At 41.2% G+C, this 24,981-nt stretch overlaps 2 protein-coding genes across 2 annotated transcripts; both read left to right on the forward strand.

Moving 5' to 3' along the window:
* Positions 1-6,049: 6,049 nt before the first annotated feature.
* LOC308090754 (protocadherin alpha-C2-like) lies at positions 6,050-13,196 on the forward strand (the record flags this gene model as incomplete). The annotated part of the gene is made up of 4 exons (XM_080436018.1): positions 6,050-8,572; positions 9,224-9,285; positions 9,382-9,497; positions 12,937-13,196. The coding sequence occupies 4 exons, from the start codon at positions 6,050-6,052 to the stop codon at positions 13,194-13,196; spliced, it is 2,961 nt and encodes a 986-aa protein (XP_080292144.1).
* Positions 13,197-20,191: 6,995 nt separating this feature from the next.
* On the forward strand, positions 20,192-22,558 carry LOC308090756 (protocadherin alpha-C2-like; the record flags this gene model as incomplete). Its single annotated transcript, XM_080436020.1, has 1 exon — positions 20,192-22,558. The coding sequence occupies one exon, from the start codon at positions 20,192-20,194 to the stop codon at positions 22,556-22,558; it is 2,367 nt and encodes a 788-aa protein (XP_080292146.1).
* Positions 22,559-24,981: the final 2,423 nt, after the last annotated feature.

Below are 24,981 nucleotides of genomic sequence, written 5' to 3' on the forward strand. Positions count from 1 at the left end.
ACTGCAGGTTATTATGAAAACCTCAGAAAGTGTTTTTTCTGGTTCAGGATGATTGATAGGTAATAGATCAGAGGACACTACAATGTCTCAAGACTGAACATACATATAAATACTAACATCACTGAGATGTACACCAGATAGAAATAGCTGCCCATTTGTTAATAGGGTAATCAAAATCCAATACTAGAAATATATGTCATTGGTCACTGTTGTTCAGAGATGCAAAGACAGAAATACATTTATGCAAAGGTTAACTTAACATTTCTTTGCCACATCCATTTTGATATCCAATCTAAAAGAATCTCTCATACCTATTCTGTTGTACAGTAAGGCATCAATGCATTAAAATAACGGGAAAAGACAAAACTCTAAATGCTGACAGCACTTCAGCATAATGGTTTACAGTGCAGTAAACCACAGCAGTGTCAATGTGCACTAAGGCCTAATGACCTGACAGATACAGGCTCTTAGACACTAATAGGCATCAAGTAAATATAGGGAAACAGATCCAATAAATATGACTATGGGCTGACCAATCAAGTTCAAAACAAATAATTAATGGATACATTTTGTATAGACATAAAATAGATTTAACTAGAAAAAAGTGCTCCTCCCAGTTCAGGTAGGTTAGTGTAGGCCAGCAAGTTCGGAATTCGCCAATCAGGCTGGAATGTGAAAAATCAGACAGATGCGTCTTGATCACTTGACTAAAGAGATAATATGTACCGATGTGCGTGATGTTTGGACAACATTTGTAGGAGTAATATAAAGAAAATCGTTTTCTAAAAATTGGCCTCCTGGTGGCGCTATTATAGGGCAATGTTCCTCAACGTAGTGCGAATGTGCGTGCAAAGTTTCACCGCAATCAGACGCTGCGTTCATGATTTGTGGCATTTTGTTCAAAACGGGCCACTCCTGCAAACTTTAGATGTCAATCTTAGCCAATCAGGATGGAATATGAAAAATCGAACAGATCCGTCTTGATCACATGAATATAGAGATCATGTGTACCGATTTGCGTGAAATTTGGATAAATATTCAGGTTCTGAATTGGCATCCAGGGAGTGTGTGTGCACAGTTTCGCTGCGATCAAGCCAACAGTGTCGGAGATTAGCTGCTCACAGACGGACGGACACACACACGGACACACACACGGACGGACGGACGGACGGGGTGCAAAACTTACTCTCTCGCCATGCCTTTCGGCCTGGCGGAGACAACAAAACAGGTTAGTTCCTTAAATTCAAATGTACTGGCAAATAATTCTAATAAAAACCTGTGGAGGCTATAGAGTGAAATAACATTAATTGAAAATAATAAAATGGACCCCAATAGACCCATGCTGTAGGACTAAAAGCCATGGCATTGATCCATAAGTGCTTCCCCAACGAAATACAGAGGACACCGAAAAGCAGGCCATCATTCAATATGATCTACCTTATGCTGCTCACAGTATTCCACATTTATAAGCTATTTAAATGAACATAATTCCCAAACTGTGTGCTAAGAAAGGCACTCATTCAATGGTATAGCCCTTTGTAGTTTGACAGCAGTGAGGTTTATGAATTCAATTATGAGGGGTTCATGCAAAAACATTTCTGCTCTAAACTTAGTGGATAGTGACATCAATGCTTATTCCACATGGGCAGAGTAAAAAGAGGCGCAATGAACCCTTAACCCTTAAGGATTATGAAATATTTATGTTTCATACTGCACCTTCAGAACAAGTTCAAAACCACCAGAAAATGAAATGCAATCAATCAACTTCAAAATTTGCTGATTGTTGTCAACCTTCTTGCTGTGCTTGCAGACTACAGAGTGCCAGTAGTGTCCCCATTGGCTAAGGAGGGGTTCCAGCAACAAGGACAGTGACCATTCAGCAGTGTCCCCACTGGTTAACCACTTGAACCCCAGCTTCCCTATTCTGGGGAGAACCTTTGCCTCAAAATAGCAGATCTACAAGCTCACAACGCTATTTTTTGGCAAAGAGATTTGGTGCAGACGGAAAAAAAGTGATTCAAGTATAGTTGCAACTCAGGTCCGTTTCGCTAAGACAAAAGGGTTTAAGTGGAAGGGCTCCTGCACCACAGACAGACAGAGACCATTCAGTAGTGTTCCGACTGCTAAGGACTGGCTCCAGCACCAAGGACAGTGACCATTCAGTAGTGTGCCCACTGGTTAAGGAGGGGCTTCAGCACCAAGGACAGAGACCTTTCAGTAGTGTGCCCACTGGTTAAAGCGGGGCTCCAGCACCATCGACAGCGACCATTCAATGGTGTCCTGAGTCCAGATTGCTAAGGAGGGGCTTTAGCAGCAAGGACAGAGACCATTCTCAGTAGTGTTTCTCCACTGGCTAAGGAGGAGGAGTTCCAGCACCAAGGACAGAGACCATTTAGCAGGATGCCACATTTCTTTTCTTCCCCCAAATGTACTTTGATGCTTAAAACTAAGCCTCTTAAATGTACATTTAGTAGAGCCTTGATACTTTTGGGGTGCAACACTACAGCCACATTGTCGGCTATGAATTAGAAACATTATAATGTGTTGGGAAATAGCTTAGAGATAACCAAATATATGAGATATGTTAGGCCTCATAATAACTAGAATAGTTATTAGATATAGTTATAGATATTTATTTTAAATAATAATAATAATAATAATAATAATAATAATAATAATAATAATAAGGGTAATAATAATAATAATAATAATAAAAGTTTTATTTTTCTTTGTGACCTAACACATGCATTGACCAGGAATCAGTAACTCCTAGATTAGACTACATATGGATACAGTATATGGCAGGGTGTAAACTGGATTTTCAGCCTTGCTGCTCCGCCACAGCTGATAAGTTCAGTGTATCTAAACCTCTTCCATTCAATTACTGTGTCCCGCCAGGACATGACCTCTGCAAAATAAGCAGACTGCTGAGTACTGGACTACAATAGCGGGTGTCAGCTCTTTGGCAGGTGCTGACCTGCTCTGGTGGGACTGTAAGTTGCTGGCCTGTCTTCTGGATTTCTTCATGTTTAACCTCCAATAGCTTTTCTCTCTTGTGCCTAAGATAACTCTATAATGTATTCTGCAGTTTTTACCTCCACCAACAGAGTTGGACTAAGTTGGATGGGTTTATGTTTTCATCCCATTCTGTTTGTTTCTTTATCTGATTTGCTGGAAACTTTGTGGAAAGGTTTGTCATGGGCTAAGGAAGAGCTGATTAACCTTTTACACAGATTGGCCAGTTTTTCAAATAATGATTATGCAAATCTACACTTTACAATAGTATATTAATAAATACAATACTCAAATATACAATAGTATTTTATGCCATGATTAAATATTGTTTTATTGTAAAAAACAAACATAAACATGCTGCCTCCTTGGCAGAGGTCTATGCTCTATTGAGCACATATTATATTTCAGTAGGCAAATACCAAGCATATTCTCTTGATTCTCTTGATGTCTATTATGTCAATAGTAATACAGTATGTATCATTACCTAGCAGCAGCAGTCTTTTCAGAGATGCATAATATTCACAATAATTGCATCTGTTCTGTTGTTGGGTATTTTAATCAAATTCCAACATTTTTCTCTAATTGTGCCCAAAGGCAGCAAGAAAACCCCCCGAACCTCCCCCCACATACCACCCCCTGCGCACACACGCACGCACGTGCGCGCGCGCGCACACACACACACACACACACACACACACACACACACACACACACACACACACACACACACACACACACACACACACACACACACACACACACACACACACACACACACACACACACACACACACACACACACCTACGCCACTTACACATTGCCTCCCCAAATCTATTCTGAATGTCGACATATTCCTCACATTCCCATGTCTGTGGCACACTGCCCCACTTCTTCTGCTCTCAGAGGTTTGGTTTGGTTGATTGAAAGCGAAGAGCATGGATGGATGTCAAAAGAAGGACAATGTTTACCATGATGTTGATCCCATTTTCTATTAGTCTGCATCACTCGCTGCTGAGTGCTGAATTCAAGGAAGCGGTCCACTAATTCCAGCTTGATGCCAAGCTCTGCACTCTGGGTGGCAGTGGCACAGAACACCTACTGTACAATTTGTCATGATAGGAAACATATATATATATATATATAAAATAGTAATGACAATAATAAATAATAATAATAATAATAATAATAACAACACTAACAATAACAATAATAATGAGTTGCATTGATGGTACAACATTAAAAAGACTGATATTTGTAAAAAAAAAAAAAGATTAACTCTCAGAAGCAGCAGAATAGCAACCTATTAATCCTGCTGTTTGAAAGCCTTAAAGTAGTTAAAGACCATGGGATTGATATCCTACGTGTGTGTGGGGGGGGGAAGATAATCTCTTTTATATTTTTGATCCGTAAATGTGGTGTTTGTCCCCTTATCCCGGCCACTTAGTCTGCGCTTTGGGTAAGTGACGCTAAAATGCACTTAGACTGTGAAAAGCAGGTCAATATAACCACATGTGTTGCCCGTGGATAGCCTTGGGATTATTTCTCACAAAATGTCTTAATTCCTCTGTTCGCTAATGATCCCCGGAAAATGCCCTCTAATCTCCATTCCATTAATTAAAAAGAGCATGAGCCCACAGAAAGCCATCTGCTGCAGTTTCATTCCAGCAGACAGATTGTGTTTTCAGCTTTAAACAAGAAAAACTGGGTCTTTGTTTTCTTCTTTTTTCTCTCTCTCTCTCTCTCTTTAAGAGCAGACGAGTGAGTCGTGCTTCAGAGGTGGACAATGAGACAAAACCCACTCTATTTGTATCTCCATTCTAGGTTTTATTTTTAGACATTAAACGTGTTAGTAAAATGATGTAGGCTAGGTATTTTACATATAAATTATATTTTCTGGTCATTAGGCTACCTTCCATGATTGGCAATTTTATTTCTCAATTTTATTTCTCTTCAATAGCGGGAAATTGAGTTGGTGGCTAGGCCAACCTTCAGCCTGTCAGTCTTGCATTGTGTATCCCATATGACACATGGTTTTGAGCTTTTCCTTTATTCTGAGAAACATTTACATTAATTGGAATAAAATATTTCAGTATAGTCTTAGTCTCTAGGCCTACTTATATTCTGACAGAGTTGAACATCTAAAAGCCTACCAGGTGCACTTATTCTTTAACAACTTAAAGTTTAGGCTACTTTGTTAGTTTTGCTGAATTCGTCCTAGGAAAAGGGAATTTGATCGTTTGCATTAATATTCATTCAAAGCTGCTATTTATCTCAAGCTATTGTGTATACATCAAAGTTTCCTTTAATTCATTAATACAAATCCATCTTCTGTTCCATGTCTCTGGACTAACTCCATGAACTATCAAAGGAGGTCCTTCAGAAATGAGGGACATTGTCAACATTCACCAGGACAACCTGTCAATCCTGCCCCCTGGTTGGCTGTGGAGATCAAGTGACAAGATAAAGGGACCAACATTCTGAAAGTATATTTCACATTTTAACTAACTCACCGCCCCCCCCCCCCCCCCCATTCAGTTTTTTTAGTTAACTTTGAAATGTGTGTCAACTTCCTTTGTAGGCTATTGTGTTGGCCTATTATTGTATCTGTAAAAGAAAAAAAGCTCAAGTGTGGGAATTAAGAGCTTTTCTTTTATGTCTTTAAGCCCAGAGGCTGTGGCATGAATTTGATCGGGCTAGTAGGCAATGACAGATTATGGTGCATTGTGTTCAAATTGGAATTGGAGCAGATGTGGTTTTCTCCCTATAGGAACAGTGTAGGGCCAATAACAAGCGCGCGCGCGCACGCTGCCCACACCGCTAATCAGAGGAGTAGCCTTAACTCCTGTCCACCCTCCGACCGACACATCCAGAGCACTGAACGCGGTGTGAGGCTACAGACCCAGTCATGTCAAGTTGTAAAGACTATTGTTTTCTCAAAATCCTGTAATAGCCAAGTTCAGGTTCGCTGATTTTACCTAAGGATTACATCTTAGTTGAATTATTGATTTGAACTATTGTGGAACTGGTGCTTAAATGGATCTACGAGGTGCGAAAAGTAAACGGACGGGAAAATGGCAGGTCATCTGGCTGGTGTTTATTTCATGTTTCTTGGACATAGTTTGTGCACAAATCCGCTATTCAATCCCCGAGGAACTGGAACACGGGGCTTTTGTTGGGAATATCGCCGAGGATCTGGGTTTGGATGTGAACAGGCTCTCAGCGCGCAGATTCAGAATCGTTTCGGGCACAAAAAAGCAATACGTGGAGGTTAATTTAGAAAATGGCATTTTATTTGTCAACGAGAGAATCGACCGTGAAGAACTGTGTGAACAGAGTTTGTCCTGTTCTTTCCATTTGCAAGTGGTGATCGAAACCCCTTTAGAACTGTACAGAGTGGAGATGGAGATTTTAGACGTGAACGACAACTCTCCCAGTTTCCCGTGGACCGAATTCAACCTGGATATATCCGAGTCCGCCGTGCCGGGCTCTCGTTTCCCTCTGGAGAGCGCGCAGGACCTGGACATTGGAACCAACGCGCTCCGCTCCTACTTGCTGAGCGTAAACGAGCATTTCGTGTTGGACATACAGACGCGCAGTGATGGAAGTAAATTCGCAGAGCTGGTCCTGGAGAGTCCACTGGACAGGGAACAGCAGAGCGCACATCAGATGGTCCTCACGGCCGTGGACGGAGGCGCGCCGGAGAGGTCGGGGACTGCGCAAATCGACATAACGGTGCTGGACGCGAACGACAACGCGCCGGTGTTCGATCAGTCGTTCTACAGGGTCCGGCTGGTCGAAAATGCGCCCAAAGGCACGGTTGTGATTAAACTCAACGCGTCTGATATGGACGAGGGCCCCAACGCTGACATAACCTACTCATTCAGTGGCCACGCGCCCTTGAAAGTGCGCGAGCTTTTCAGCGTCGACTCTCGCACGGGAGAAATCAAAGTTAAAGGGCTGATCGATTATGAGAAGGCCAGGATGCATGAGATCTATGTCCAAGCGAAAGATAAAGGGCCTTCTGCAGTGGCGGTCCACTGTAAAGTGTTGGTGAATGTGCTTGACAGCAACGACAACCTTCCAGATGTCATCTTGACATCGGTGTCCACACCTGTCCAAGAGGACGCGGCCCCGGGCACCGTGATAGCCGTCATCAGCGTCATGGACCGGGATTCCGGGGAGAATGGCAACGTGGACTGTGAAATTCCACATCATGTGCCCTTTCAGCTCCACTCCTCTTTCAAGAACTACTACACATTGGTAACTTCAGATTTTCTGGACAGGGAGGACGTGGCTGTGTACAACATCACCATCACAGCCAGAGACATGGGCTCCCCGCCCCTGTTCACTCGGAAAACTATTTTAGTCCAAGTGTCTGATGTGAACGACAACGCGCCTCAGTTTAAACAGCCCTCCTACACTGTTTATTTGACAGAGAACAACGCGCCCGGCGCCTCCATTTGCTCGGTGACGGCACTGGACCCCGATTCGGGTCAAAATGCGTATCTGTCTTATTCCATTCTAGACGGCAGCATCCGAGGAATGCCCGTATCGACCTACGTGTCCATTAACTCAGATAACGGGAACATTTACGCACTGAGATCATTCGACCACGAGCAGCTGAGAAACTTTCAAATCAAAGTTCAGGTTCAAGACGCAGGCTTTCCGCCCCTGAATAACAACGTGACAGTCATTATCTTTATTTTGGACCAAAACGACAACGCGCCAGTTATTGTATCACCGGTGACACAAAACGGCACGGCGCCCAGCGAAGTGGTCCCTAGGTCGGTAGATGCTGGTTACCTCGTTGCCAAAATCACAGCCATGGACGCAGATGCTGGTCAAAACTCGCGTCTGTTTTACCAGATGCTCCAGGCAACAGACCCCACATTGTTCAGCATCGCGCTATACACGGGCGAAATCAGGACAATCCGCCGATTGGCGGAAAGAGACCCCACCAGGCAAAGACTGGTCATTCTGGTCAAGGACAACGGTCAGCCACCCCTCTCGGCCACGGTTTCCATCATCCTGTCAGTTGTTGACAGCGCGCCAGAATTGCAGCCTGATTTCGGCGACCTCGCACTGAGCCCACATTACAGCTCCAACTTCACTCTGTACTTAATAGTGTCCCTGGGCACAATCTCATTCACGTTTCTAGTGGCTATTATTGTCCTGCTTGCAATAAAGAGTTTCAGGGGCAGACATTCAATCAGGGAATACAATTTCTCCGTCTGTGGCTGTTGTTGCCGCTCACGGTCAGAGACATCTACGGCTGATATGTTCAAAAAGTCTAACCTAAGTGTGCAATTACCCGCTGGCACTTCGGGTTGTGCTGAAGCAAATGGCAATGGCACTATATCCCAGGTGTACTGTTATAAGATGTGTCTGACGCCGGAATCATCCAAAAGTGATTTCATGTTCCTCAAGCCATGCAGCCCAATAATGGCCGTTCCACAGAATAATGCAAAGAGCACAGACTATTTGACATCTGGATGGAGCACACTAGACCGCAACGAGATAGTCAACAACAGAGCCAGGCCCACAACTCCAAATGAGGTAATTAAGGGACAAAAATGAAACATTAGGTGGAGATACACACACACACACACATATATATATATATATATATATATATATATATATATATATATATATATATATATATATATATATATATATATATATATATATATATATATATGTGTGTGTGTGTGTGTGTGTGTGTGTGTGTGTGTGTGTGTGTGTGTATACGCGCACGCGCGCGCGCACACACACACACACACACACACACACACACACACACACACACACACACACACACACACACACACACACACACACACACACACACACACACACACACACACACACACACACACACACACACACACACACACACACACACACACACACACACATATATATATAAGCCTATATAATTTATGGCAACAATAAGCTAATTCTCCGCTTTTCTGAAATAGATGTTTTTCCCAGGACAGAATTACTAGGATACTTCTTAGATTGTTCACATCCAACCTACATAGTTTGGTTATCCTAGGAAAAGAGGCATGCTGTAAAAATAGGCTTGGCTGAATTTGCATATCTTTATTCTTGCATGTGGGGGCACCATCAAGGCCAGCAAGCACGAATAAGATTGTACTTGTATTTGATATGTTAACTGAAATTCCCCATGTTTAAATTTGACAGCTTAATTATGCGAACAAGGACTGGACTTTGACAAAGAACCAACGGAATCTGGAATACAAGAGGTGAATACAGTGTTAAACCATGGGTACAAGTTCAACACATGTATGACTATATCACATCTAAACACTCACACTTACTTTTGTTTCTCTCGTTCATAGGTACAGTTCAATAAATCTAGAAAGGACACTTCCTCGTCCACCTAAACACAATCCAGATGGGTTTTCTTGTCCCGTGGCACCACAGTATTATACCTGGGGGAATCACATGCGTGGTGGTATGTATGAAGTACTATGAATTCCTCTGAAAAGACATTACGCTTTATGTAATCTATGTGCCTGTCATGGGTGCTTTAAATGTTGTATGCTTTCTAATATCGAATAATGGCCATGAGGAATAGGCCTACATACTGTAGGTGTTACCACCAAGCCAGTCATGAACCAATAATACAGTCACCCTGTCACAACTACCAACCTTCAGCAGCAGCCACAACACAACACACATATAACTGTAGATCCACAACAGTCCTCAATTCCAAATGAACATTTGGCATACACATACTGTTCCCTGTTACAACTCACTACCTTCAACGGCAGACACAACACAACATACAAACTGTAGATAGTGTAGCATTCAAATTCCAGAGCCAGAAATAGTCACTAAACAGCAGTACAATAAATGACAGCAATAGTACAACAGCTTGAATCACATCAGCATACACACAGCATACAAGCAGCAGCAAAGACAAAAAAAAAAGTTCCTACCTTGAGCTGTCTTCTATACTTGACTTCATCAGTTGTGTAAATGATGGCCAGGGTCAAACTTAACTCGTGGATAGAAAGATAAAGCCCCCCTCTCTCTAGTTCATCCCCAGATGGGCCCCCAACGACGTCTCCAGTCATCTCCATCCTCCATACATCTGGCTAGCTTGCCAGTACTTTCCTCCCCTGCTGGTGTCAGTGGCACCGACCAGCCTCATTCTCCTGGCTGCCATCTTCTTACTCATCCTTGGCAGCCCCCCATACAGATGCTTGGTGGTAACATGTTCATCCTGGTTGATATTTACAGTAGTATTGCACATTGCATTCTGGTGTAGCACAGTGGCCAGGGACTTCTGTAGGGCAGGCTTCAGGGTCCAGCATCCACAGCTTATAGGAGAACAGACTCTACAGGACTGAGAAGAAGCTGAGCTTCTCTCTCCCCCCCTTCCACACACTGGCCATGCCACTCAGAGCCTTCCATGCAAGCGAGGGTGTCCCCCTGCAGTAGTTGACAACGTTAAAGTTAGTTTTATATTGGATAGTTGACAGATATTAAACCACAGAGCCATCAACAAAGTAGGCCTACTCAACTTTATTTGCAATTTGCATTTTCAATTACTTCTAAACCAGGTGAGATATTGACACTCAACAAACTCTACATTGCACAGAGGGATGAGCACACCCTTTAGATTGCTCATACAATATTTTGAATATTTAGTATTTAGTATATTTAGTATTTTTATATATTAGTATTTTTACATTTTGTTTTTATTAAATTGTGTAATAATTACTGCCATAAGGGTAGAACTGCACTTACAAAAGAAAATGATAATGCCTAGATTGAGCAGAGTTGTTATAGACATTATGTAGATAGGCTACATGTCACGGTGCAAGGCAGGTGAGGACCCAGAAGCAGAACAATGCATGCAGGGAGGTCTAAGGCAAATTATTAATTCTGATTTAGCACACAAGACAGGAACAGAACATAATGAAAACATTTATAATCTGACAAGAGAACATTGACAAACACAGGCTTAAGTAGACACAGGACTAACAAGACACAGGTGAGAACCAAGGACAATTAACACATGATAGGCTGAAACAGAACAAGACACAGGTGAACAACAATTGCAAGGACATACTGGTGAGACAAGTTGGGTAACAGTAACTAGGGCAGACAGGAACACTAGGAACATAAATACACAATAAAAATACAAGGAGAACAGGAAACAATAGGAACGATACTACAAAATATGATACAAGGACACAGATCCTGACACTACAATACATAGACTCCCAAATTGACACATAGCCCACGGACCCCCATTTGAAAAGATATGCCAGGGACTCAACCATTTACATTTCTTGGGGGTCCTAATCTACACTGTATCATCATCATCAGTGTTAACTTAATTCAACGGGTCCATTTGGTTCCATTTGAACACTCTCAGAGTTAGACACATGAGGGTCAATTTGATTCCTAACTATGAATTTGGCTGGGGACCCCCTGGAACCCCCTCAAGGACCCCTGGGGGTCCCCGGACCACACTTTGAGAACCACTGCCTTATACACACCCATAGATTGTCTCCTATGAAAAGTAGGCTACTCACATTTTTTTACTATCAGTATCAATAAAAGTATCAATACTGCAATGTAGAAATACTCTGTTTAAGTAAAATTCTGCAACATTTACTCAAGTAAAAGTACAAAAGCATTCGTATAAAAATGTACTTAAAGTACCAAAAGTAGGGATGAAGTGGTTACTGGTTAATGCATGTTTTGTAATAATAATACAAATTTACAAAGTAACTAGTAACTAGTACGTTTTCAAATAATTGTAGCGCAGTAACATTTTGCCTTTGAGATGTACTGTAGTGAGTAGTAGTAAAAGTATTGAAAATTAAGTAAAAAATACCTCAAAATTGTACTTAAGTACAGTACTTGAGTACATGTACTTAGTTACTTTACACCACTGCGTACGTATGGGGCACAGTACACACACGTGTGATTAATTACGTTTCCATATGTTCAGTCATTTTGAGTCCCTTTGGGCAGTGGTGGATAGTAACTACAGTAAGTACATTTACTTGAATACTGTACTTAATTACAATTTGGAGGTATTTTTTTAATTTACTGGATTATTTCCGATATTCAATACTTTTACTTCTACTCCACTACATCTCAGAGGCAAATATTGTACTTTTTACTAAACTACAATTATTAGAAACCTTTAGTTACTAGTTACTTTGTAGATTTAGATTTTTATTACAAAACATACATTAACCACTTTCGGCCCTATCTAATTCGGCTATTTAAAAAAAACTGATCTACAAACTCACAACCGTTGCAAAGCGATGCATTGTGAGCTTGTAGATCTGCTATTTTCAAAAGATTTGCATTTATTTTGAAAACTTAAAATGGGACATTTTGCATATTGAGTACTTTTACTTTTGGTACTTTGAGTACATTATGAGAACTTCTTCCATCACTGTCTTTGGGTATAGGGGAATGTGCTCCGTGTGAAGCTCATGGAAAAGTGGAGATATTTTACTAAACACACGTTTTCTGCCACAACTTTCAAATGGATATGAAACTAGCTGACTCCAAGCCCATTCATTATTGGGTGAGTGAGCACACACGCAGCGCCACAACGTTTTGGATGCCACCCAGATTTTAAGCAAACACACTTTAGATTAATAAATAACTTGTATTTATAGCAAAAATAGCAGATCTACAAGCTCAAAACACGTCGCACTGCGACGCGTTTTGAGCTTAGACCGGCTATTTTTGCTACTTTTGTGTGACATAATGGCGAAAAAAGTAAAAATACGGAGAGACAGTATATGCAATGTGGAAATATAGTGGTCCTCTCCATCACCAAAGTTGCCCACCGCTGAATTAAAGCATTAGAAAATGTACCTACAGTAAAATTTACATCTTGTGTTTCTTTACAGAGTGCAAAATGTCTCTTCAGGAGGGAGCGGTTCCTAACTACTCATGGACCCAAAGGTATACCCAGCCTCAGTCTACACAGCCATCACCCGACTACCAGCACAATGTTTACATCCCTGGCACCCCATCTGGCTATTGCACTCTGAAGCCACCGTCCAGAGGTGAACTAGACGTGTACAACTCCTTCTCTACTTTTGGGAAGAAAAAAAGGTTCCACGCCAGTTTGGACAAAGATGATGACCTCAGTGATATCTTTAATTGATACACTTAAGACTAAACATCATGTTTCTTGAGCTTAGCCTACAATACTATTTAGCCACTTCGTCGCATGACCCTCTAGACAGAATGACGTACAGTAACTGAAAAAAGTGTCAACATGACCTGCGGTCATGCAGCAAAGTATAAATAAGCCTTTAGTGGGGATTCTATGGCATGACCTGCTCAAATATATTCTATCCTTTACCAAAAAACTCAAACATTCAAACATTGATGTTCTAGATGGCTGATAGAAAGTGATTTAATATTCTGAGGTTTTGTGAACAGCCATATCTGGAACAAGAATACAGGGCCAACATGACAGTTTCACACCACCGTTTGCATTTAGAGTAAATGGATTGAGGACGTATCGTACTCTCAAATCAACTGTCTAAGTTCCTGATACAAGGCCTGGTGATGTAAAGAAAAAAGAAGGAAAAAAAGTGTTGTTAATGTTTTGAATTTATGTTTATCTTGTCCTTGGATTTTTGTGAATGCAGGGGCATCAACCTAAGAGTGATTTTACATTAGCAAGTCAAACCTGTACATTGTTTGTTAAATCATATCTATATATTAAAAATATAATTATCTTAAAACAAAAGGACAGTACAGTAGGTTTTTGGTATTCATATTAGAACCTTGTTTGATAAACAAACAAGACAATTTTACTTTGTTAAAAATACAGGTTTGTGAATACAGGTATATGGGTGAGACTGACATAGCTTTAGGCTAAATAAATGTCATATTTATTTTAGTGGAGCTAATGGATCTAAATAGCTATGTATATAATGAATGAAAATAAAGCTGTTTTCAAGTTGGATTTTAAAAGTATTCATCTTCTTTTTATATATATTTTGGCAGTACAGTGAACCTAAAAAGTTTACCAAGCCGGTTATTTAGATTTATGCCATTACAGCTTGGTTATTTTCTTTTGTGTCAAATTAAAACTTTCCTTAACTGAGTGTACAATTTTAACTTGTTATATTATTTTTATGACTAAAATGTGAGTACAACAAGTCAAGACCACTGATGATAAGAATCTATGGTTTTTTAAATCAACATCATGGAGTGGTCACATACTGTAGAATTGAGTATACAGAGCTCACTTCCAACTTAAGATATGAATTCAATGTGTTCTAGTGAAGGCGCCCTACAAGGCCATACGGTACAGGAAGGTAGTTATTTACAAAAAAAGTATCAGGTAGCAAACTGAATTTGTATACAATAACATAAAGCTATAGCTATGTTCTTTTAAATGACAAAAATGGCACACATGGAGTTTTCTTATTAGTGGGAAACCATACAGTTTGTAACTTTTATTTGATTTACTGCTCATCATATCACATTTGGGTAATACTTTTACTACAAGTAGTGTGCACAGCACTTTGAAATAAATGTGTTATTATGCACATTGGCTGTAATATGACGTTCCAATACCAGTGAAAGTGCACAGTGTATCTCCTGTGAAAATATTTACACAATGACTGCCATAGTTCTTATACTCAGAATTATGGATTATATTATATTACTTATTACTTGTGTGTTGTATAATAACTTTACCCAAGGCAGAAAATCGTTCTCATTTTAAGTGTACTAACATTTTGAGTGTCATTACTACTATAGCACTATTGTTCAAATCGGACATGTGCTCTGGGTCAGAGTTGTGACAAGCCTGGTGCATGCTTCATTATGTAACTCCTATTTCATGATGTTGAGAATATCTATTCATTTATTCATGTGTGTATTTATTTATTTTGGTCCTATTTCTGTTTACCTGTATCCATTACATCACTTTTGACAACCACCTTTTGTGGACCCTATTAGTCCCCTTTGTCTCCCTTGGTCCTGAGCTATTCATCACCATTGGCAACAAAAGCCTGTGCATTATGATATTCATTTCCATTGGTCACTGTGACAACAACCTATGTTGTTTCATCCCTAGTCCCAAACTATTTCTCTTTTTCTCTTTTTGAGGGTCCTTTCCGTGGATGTCATGGTAACACTGGGTTGTGTCACTTACTCCCACAGTAGGTGTGTTATCCACTTGAACCCTAGCATCCATATTCTGGGGGGGGGGGTTGACATTAGCGAAAAATAGCGTATCTACAAGCTCACAACGACTCACGTTGCAACTCGTTGTGAGCTTGTAGATCGGCTATTTTTGGTGAAGAGATTTGGTGTAGACGGTAAAAAGCCGGTCCAAGTACAGCGCCAACTCAGGCTCAGTTCATTAAGTCCAGATGGTTAAGTGGTTATAGGGCTCTATTCCATTGGTAGCAACATGTTGCTGTATAGTTAGAGGCTCCTCCAAATTGCTTGCATTGGCAACATGAAGTTGATATGTGTTTGGTGACAGCTTTGTTGTTCCTCAGCACCGGCAGGACCAAAGCTCTGACTCTAGGGATATGAAAAATTGGAGGAATTAATCAAAAAGATTAGTTTAATTTGTATCATTCATCTCATGGTACATAACGTTTTGAATGGTGTCTCCTGCTTGTGAGTTCCTATCAGAAGTCTTGGCTCACTGAATACAAAGTATGGTTTGTTTTTGGTTGTTTGCAGAAGAGCCACTGGGTGGTGCACTGGAGCAACATATATCTGTGTTTTAATTGGGCTGATAGGTCTTTAGAAAGGTAATCAGTCAATCCCCATCTCTCTGTTCTCTATCTTGCAGTAAGACTGGAGCCATGACACAGTCTAAAAATATACAGGAAATGGTGCAGAAAGACTGAATTCTAATGACTGAACTGGTATGAAAGGTGTGGTGAAGCATTAAAGCTATCCATAACTTATCACTCTGGATCAATTACATTATAAAAAATATAAACATCAGTACAGACCTCTTTCATGGCAGCCATATCAACATTAGGATAATGTTATATCCTATACAGGTGTTACCAATGACACATACTCTTTCATTTAGGTCAAACAGAGTCAGGGTGCTTCTATTGTGCATGTTGGCTCACTGAAAAGGCTCTGCTCCACTAAATGGAACTAGTCTCATTGGTAACGTAATGTAGTTACTGTATGTCAATATGGCTGCCATGGAAAAGGCCTATAGCTTATTTTGTTTGTACTGTTTGTTTACTTGTTGATCAGAGAGTTACTGATCAAATGCTGATGGTCATTATTTTCAGTTATTAGTATCAGTTTACACCAGTTGATGACTTAAAACTGTGAAACATTACAAAGAAAGAAAGAGGAAGAGAGAAAGAAACACACAAACAAACTGAAGTAAACTAAACACTTAAAGGATGGACAGAGTAAACATTAATGATGGGTTTTGAATGTATCAGTTCAGTCAACTTCAGTGTGACTTGGGTAATTATTAGCCTATGTTCAATGTTACTTCCATGAGTGGCAGTAACTCACAGTTTGTGATCAAAGGTGAATCATTACATGCCTACATTTATTGTCTCCACCAGGCCGAAAGGCATGGCCGAGACTATGTTTTGCACCCTGTCTGTCTGTCCGTCCGTCCGTCCGTCCGTCCATGTGTGTGTGTGTGTCCGTCCGTCTGTGGACAGCTAATCTCCGGTTGGCTTGATCGCAGCGAAACTGTGCACACACACTCCCTGGATGCCAATTCAGAATCTCTGCCCCACATTTTTCACATGGGCCTGTTATAGCGCCACCAGGAGGCCGCTTCTTTTCTTTTTTTTTTAACAGAACTCCTACAGATTTTGTCCAAACATCACGCAAATCGGTACACACAGTATCTCTATAGTCATTAAACTAAACGGGTCATTCAGATTTTTCATATTCCATCATGAGTGGCTAAGATTGGCTTCCAAAGTTTGCAGGTGTCGTGGCAATAGCCATATAGATCCATAGATGAGGGCAGAATCAGAACCATAAACCTATGAGTCAAGCTCAGCCGCCTGGAGGCCCACAGGAAAAGACAGGCACAGACAGCTGAGAGTTTAAGGCAAGCAGCTGAGAGGGTCACAGACAAATCAATTTAATACAGGGAGTACAAATCAGAGCAGAGAGCTTTTTCCCAAAAGCTTTCCAGACCCTGGGAAAATGGAGAGGAAGCAAGACAGAGTAAATTTGTCATGAAGATTAGAATTTAGGATCCGATCATGCCAAAATGTCAGCGTGATTGCAGGGAGTGACATGTTTTCGAGTTGTTTTCGTGTTATGTGTACTATTGAGCTTGGGGAATAACATGATTGCGACATATTCTTTTCCGGAAGTACGAGGTTTAATATTACAGAATTAGAACAGGACGGAGGGGGTCAGAGAGGAGCACATCTATGCTATAAATAAGTAACGGTCAAGTATTGGAGGAGTCTGACTTCAGGAGAGCACCTAGAAAGTTGTCTGCTACCTTAACCTGCTAAAGCTGTTAACCACTGCATTATAATAAAGACATCATTGATATAACCTTCAGTTCGGACTTACGTTTCTTCCACCACTTGAGCTGGGACAATTGATTATATTTAGAACTCAAGGAATCTATTACTACACAGGAATGCTCTGTTTTGAACAAAATGCCTCAAAACATGAACACAGCATGCAATTTCCGTGAAATTTTGCACGCACATTCTCACTAGGCAGAGGAAGAAATGCCACTTGAAAATGTTCAAAGCAGCCTCATGGTGGCGCTATAACAGGCCGATTCATGTTTTTACCTACAACTACACTGGTCTGTGTAAAACTTTGAATGCGCACTTCCTAGAGGCCAAGGAAAAACCTTTGCCCTGCATTTTTCACATTTGCCTTTTATAGCGCCACAAGGAGGCCGACTTATGTAAAACTCATTTTTGGATATTACTCCTTCAGATTTTATCCAAATGTCATGCAAATCGGTACACATTATCTCTACAGTCATGTGATCTAGACAGATCTGTTTGATTTTTCATATTCCATCCTGATTGGCTAAGATTGACATCTAAAGTTTCCAGTAGTGGTCCGTTTTGAACAAAATGCCGCAAATCATGAACGCAGTGTCCGATTGCGGTGAAACTTTGCACACACATTTGCACTATGTTGAGGAACAAATGCCACCCTTTCAACATTGCCCTATTATAGCGCCACCAGGAGGCTAATTTTTGTAAAACAAAAACCAAAAATACACTTTTTTATATATTACTCCTACAAATGTACATCACGCAAATAGGTACATTTTATCTCTATAGTCAAGTGATCACAACGGATCAGTCCGATCCGTCCGATTTTTCACATCCGGGCCCTGAAATACACACTAGAAGGTGTTTTAGAAGCAATGAATGTATTAATCTCTTATTAACTTTTTAAGGAGTTTTATGTATTAATATAGTTATATTTAAGCCAAATACTGAGTCAAGAGAGTCGCCAGACTGGTTTGTTTGGCCAGCTGCAACCCCTGTTGATTTAATCAAGTGATGCATGTCTTTTGACATCTCGAAAGTTCCTGTTCTTTGTATTAAGTTGGAGATTTTCAGGTTGAGGTGTTATCAGAAACCGTTCCCAGGAGTGAACCAAGCCGACTCCTTTGTTTCCAGGAAGCTAGATTACAATTACTATTTCACTGGATGAGGGTCTGAGAGGGGTTGACCCAAAGCCATTGTATTCAGAGCCCGCCTGTGATTGACGGACGGGGAAAAAGGAGGCGTTTCACCTTTCCCAAATGTCTGTGTATAAAATGTGTTGTCTTTGTGAAATGAAGTTGCGCTGTATTTGATCTAAGCAGTTTGCCACGTCCAGGTGAATAATATACATTCTGAGGACACCTATTTTTCTCCGGTTTCTACTTTAATCTCTCAGCCCGGGGAACTTGACGTTTTATAGCTATAACCTGTTCAGAATACACCACACCAGCCTGATTGGCAAATTCCGAACATTGCTGGCCCACACTAACCTACCTGACCTGGCGGAGACCTGTGCTCCGAGGAGCACTTTTTCTAGTTTACATATACTGTATGTGACAGGCTCAATTGTATGGGGATAAGAGGACAACAGGATTTTGGACGAAAGACTCTCTTTTATTTCCGGTGATTACAGAACTTCACAGAACTGACTGCCATGTCTGCACTTATAAACTTGTGGTCATAATCGAAATTAAATGGCACAGGGGAGAGCAGATGTAACATCTCTCGTGGTTGATGTAGGCCAGGTGTAAAAATCTGCCATCACCCACCCTGCCTACAGCAGTGGTTTTTAAAAGTTTTAATTTCAAGGACCCCCAGTTTGGTATGCCTTTAGCCACAGATGCCCATAACTCCGAGGGTCCATTTGGTTTCATTTGCACGCTCTGAGTTACAGACCTAAGGGTCCATTTGGCTCCTATTACTATCAATAATTTAATTGGATCCCTTCGAACCCCCTCAAGGACTCCTGGGGGTCCCCGGACCCCACTTCGAGAACCACTGCCCTACAGTAGTTTTAAAAACTTTAAAGACATCACAGGCCCAGCTTGGCTATTTTCGGCAAAAGAGACCACATGGGGGACCCCGGTCAACTAGGGTTTAATTTGTGTCCTTACATAATGTGTCCTATACTGTAATGAGAACAAGTGCTAATGTAAGGCTGACACATTAACCCAAAAAATGGAAGGGGGGGGGGGCATCAACAGTTATATGATATATTTGTTAAAACAGCCTATAGGCTATATATATGTGCTTTGAATCATATTTCTCAAAATCACACAGCAAGAATGGGGGATTGATGCTTCGTCCATCCCTAAGTTAAATGGGGCTACCCACAGTAATCAAATCCTAGCGACGCCTCTGCACAGCACCGCTGGAGATCATAGCATCCTTTGGCCTACTGCAACGCAGCATCAGTACCACGCGTGGAGATAAAGACTGACAGCGTTTGAATTCATCAGCACAACAACCCGAATCAAACGACAAGCTATATATCGTTCAATTGTATCATCGTTCATTCGTTTTGAGGTGGGAAAAAAAGGATACATGATGGCATGTATGAGGGCATGGTGGGTCGCTGGTCTTTATGGATTCATGGTGCTGTGGGGATTTGCTTTCTCTATCAACTCGCTACTCGATACCAGAAGAAATGGAAGACGGGTCTTTTATCGCTAACTTGGCCACAGATCTGGGACTCGATATTCGCAGTTTGGTGCAACGGAGAGCGAAGCTCGATGTCGTCCACAGTAAGAATTATTTTGACATTAACAAAGAGACCGGGGAGCTGTTCATACGTGAAAAGATAGATCGGGAAACCATATGCACCAGTAAGACAACGTCTTGCTTTCTGAAAATGGATGTCATACTTGAAAATCCCATTCGTATTTTTAACATCGAGGTAGAGATAATGGACATTAATGACAACGCGCCGGTATTTCGGAGAAAGACAATGCACTTGGATGTGTCTGAGTCAGCCGCTCCCGGCGAGAGGTTTTCATTGACAAACGCCGTGGATGCAGATGTTGATGCGAATTCCATCAAGACGTACTATCTCAGCGAAAGCGAGTATTTTGTCATTGACATACAGACGGGGAGTGATGGCTCTAAGTACGTTGATCTAGTGCTCAACAGTGATTTGGACCGAGAAAAACACGCCATTCACAATTTGATTTTAACAGCTGTGGACGGCGGAATCCCCGCCCGCTCAGGAACAGCCAGCATCGTAATTAAGGTTCTGGATATCAATGACAACGCTCCCCTTTTCACCCAGCCGATATATGCAGTCAATGTCAGTGAGAATACCCCCATTGGAACAGTCGTAATGGTTTTAAACGCAACAGATTTGGACGAGGGTATGAACGCTGAGTTAATATATTCATACACGCTGTACACATCTGAGAAGACACAAGACTTATTCTCACTGGATCAAAATACGGGAGAAATAAAAGTGAAAGGGGTGCTAGATTATGAGGAGAGTCAAAGCTTTGACATGTACATACAGGCCCATGATAAAGGACCAAACCCACTGTCAGGACAGTGTAAAGTGATGGTATTTATCATTGACCTGAATGACAATTATCCCGAGGTGACCATTAAATCTTTAAAGAATACAGTGAAGGAAGATATTGCATTAGGAACACTAATCGCAGTAATAGGTGTCACTGACAAGGACACCGGAGTTAATGGTGAAGTTGACCTCACTTTGAATCAACAAGAAACATTACCATTTGTTCTAAATAAGTCATCGGAGGATTACTTTCAACTACTTGTCTCAAAGCCACTGGACAGAGAAATAATCAGCAAATATGACATCACTTTTAGAGTTACAGACAGAGGTTCGCCAGCCTTATCTGAGAGTGAGACAATCACCCTGGACATTCTGGATGTCAATGACAACGCACCAATGTTCCCACAGTCCTTCTACACTATCCACGTTGTGGAGAATAATGTGCCGGGGGCGCTACTGACAACTCTCAGCGCTTTTGACCCAGATCTCAATGAGAATCAGTACTTGGTTTATTTCATAATGGAGAAGGAGATTGTGAACATGTCCATGTCCATGTTGTTCTCCATCAACCCAGAGAACGGTAACCTCTATGCCCTTAAGACCTTTGACTATGAGAGAGAGCGAGACTTCCTTTTCCACATCGAAGCAAGAGACTCTGGCGTTCCTCCGCTCAGCAGCAATGTGACCGTTCATATTGTCATTCTGGACCAAAATGATAACACGCCACTTATTGTATCACCTTGGAGGGCACACGGATCAGTGATAGAGGAGGTGATACCAAGGTCCACAGATAAGGGACACCTGATCGCCAAAGTGATTGCCATCGATGCAGACTCTGAACAGAATTCCAGGGTCACCTACCAGCTCCTACAGATTACTGATGCATCACTATTTAGCCTCGATCAGTATAACGGAGAAATACGGACAACAAGGATGTTCAGTTACAGAGACCCACGCCAACAGCGACTAGTTATAGTGGCTAAAGACAATGGTCAGCCCGCTCTCTCGGCCACGGTCACCATCAAGATCACTACTGTGGAACACGCAATGTCATTTTCTGAGACAACAGAGGGGCCAGTCGAGTATTATGACATCTTCACGGACATAAACCTGTATTTGGTCATTGGTTTAGGGTCTGTGTCCTTTCTTTTACTCATTACTATCTTGGTAATTATCGTGCTGAAGTGTCAGAAACCAAGACCAAAGCCCCTCAAGATGCCCCCGGGAACTATCAATAGGAACAGTATTATTAGTAGAAACAGCATGATCAGTCAGAGGAGCTCCACCATTGCAGACTCCACGCTCATCTCTAGTGATGCCTACTGGTATAGTTTGTTTTTGGCCGAAACCAGGAAGGGCAAGGTGGTTGTGAGGCAGCCCATTGTACCCAAAGGAGCCGGCTACTTTGTATCCAGTATACCCAGGAGTGGGAGCATAGGGCCAACTGAGACCTTCGACTCCAGAGCATCTACACTACAGGTACATGCAATTATGTTAAGATGTATATGAAGCTAGTGGTGGAAAAAGTACTCACATTTTTTACTTAAGTAAAAGTCCGGAATTCAGAATGTGCTTGAGTAAAATGTAGAAAAGTATTAGCATCAAAATGTACTCAAAGTACCAGAAGTAAAAGTACTCATTATGCAGAATGTCCCATTTCAGTTTTCAAATGTATAAAGATCTTTTGAAAATAGCAGATCTACAAGCTCACAATGCGCCGCATCGCGACGCATTGTGAGCTTGTAGATCAGCTATTTTCAAATGACCGAAATGTATATAGGTTAATATAGGCTGAAGTGGTTAATGTATGTTTTGTAATAATAATCTAAATCTAAAGTTTTCAAATAATTGTAGTGGAGTTAAAGTACAATAGTTGCCTCTGAGATGTAGTGGAGTAGAAGTAAAAGTACTGAAAATTGGACATACTCAAGTAAAGAGGTAGAAATACCAAAAAATTGTACTTAAGTACAGTACTTAAGTAAAAGTACTTAGTTACTTTACACCACTGTATAAAGCATATCATCAAACACTGGTTCAGAGACTCAGTTGTGATCTGACAGTTGTTTGGACTCTATGGTGGTATCAGTAGATGATGAAGGTGACACAATGTACTGTTAAAATAATGTTTACATTTACACAAAAACCTGTGCATACTGTACCCACCAAAAATGGTTGGATATCAAGACTAACAAAACAGGAGCTGAAGAGTCACATTCTTCAGGCCTTTTGTTGTAGTGTAAACAGGACATAATTATCCCCACATTTTGGCATGAAGACCCTTGATTTTGACCTACCAGTAATGCTTTAATATACTAGTTTACAAGCCAAAGAGCCAGGAGCACAGAGGCGAAGATTTGACTAAACGTGACACTTTGCATATCGTTTTCACATTTTACAATTCTGACATTACAAAACGACAATAAGTAACACATTTCATGGTTATTTTCTTTTACACAGTACTGTATGATATATAATAAAGTTTCAAGTTCAAAGTTTTGAGACATCTAGCCATTATCTAAAATGATATACTGGGACAGATGTAAGTCGGTAACGATGCAAGGTGGGAATGCATGCAACATTTGATTATGCAATACCTGCAAGACCTAGTGTCTACAATACATTGTACCTGCTTTGCTCTCTCTCTCTCTCTCTCTCTCTCTCTCTCTCTCTCTCTCTCTCTCTCCTCTCTCTCTCTCTCTCTCTCTCTCTCTCTCTCTCTCTCTCTCTCTCTCTCTCTCTCTCTCCTCTCTCTCTCTCTCTCTCTCTCTCTCTCTCTCTCTCTCTCTCTCTCTCTCTCACTCTCTCTCTCTCACTCACTCACTCACTCACTCACTCACTCACTCACTCACTCACTCACTCACTCACTCACTCACTCACTCACTCACTCACTCACACACACACACACACACACACACACACACACACACACACACACACACACACACACACACACACACACACACACACACACACACACACACCAATGAATTTGTTTCTCTTTCTATTCTGAAGTATTCAAAATGAAAGGAAGTCCATTCTACAGATGGAGGTATGGTGGCTGCAAATTATATGTTGTAGGGGCACTGTGATTGTGTAGAAGAATTGTGTTTCCCAGTTTTTCTGTTTTGGTAAAAGTTTTCGGTTTTTCCTCTAAGAATTGGTTGTCTAAATGTTACACTTTTCAGTGTGAAGCCCCTTTGGTGAGCACACTTTAGCTGTCACAGTGAGTGCAAAAGTGGACACCTGTGTGTCCATTTCACTTGGAGTTAACTGAGGATTTTACCCCGTGGCTCCCACATACACTTTATACTCTCCTCCTCATTGACCTTCACTGTATTACTGTGAGGTTTGAATTTTAAACTGGCCAATTTCTAAAATGAGAAACCAATCACTTCCAATAGAGTTGAGATTAGGACCACATTGGCTCTGGTCACTGCTGTATTTTTGCACATCTGGCTTGCTTGGCAGAGGGCAACATGATGACGCAGATCGAAAGGGATTAGTGTGCACTGTGCTGAATAAGGTCTCTGTGTGTATTTTATACCTGAGAGCAAGGACTGTATTAATTCCTACCGCTTAAAGATCTCATGGCTCATGGTATATGCTGCTATATGGTAGTTTCATCAGTTGGCACCCCCAAATGAAGGCTATTTTCCTCCCTCCTCATGCATACTGTATGATGTGTTACAGTTGCTACTGGGTAGTAGCAGTTGTAAGTAGTACACAATAAAGTCCTCTGTGTTAATGTATCCATCTGTAACTCAGAGTGTATAAATGTAAGCAAATGGACCCATAAGAGTCCATGGGTTCGATGTATACACTCTCAGAGTTAAATGAACACTCAGGATTTTACAGTGTGTAGTAGTTGCAACTTGTAACATTGGGCCACCAATCTTGACACTGTGATGCCTGCCTGTGCATGCCTTAAGTGG

Source organism: Gymnoscopelus braueri (genome assembly GCF_963280865.1).
Source record: "Gymnoscopelus braueri genome assembly, chromosome: 8".
Taxonomy (NCBI): domain Eukaryota; kingdom Metazoa; phylum Chordata; class Actinopteri; order Myctophiformes; family Myctophidae; genus Gymnoscopelus; species Gymnoscopelus braueri.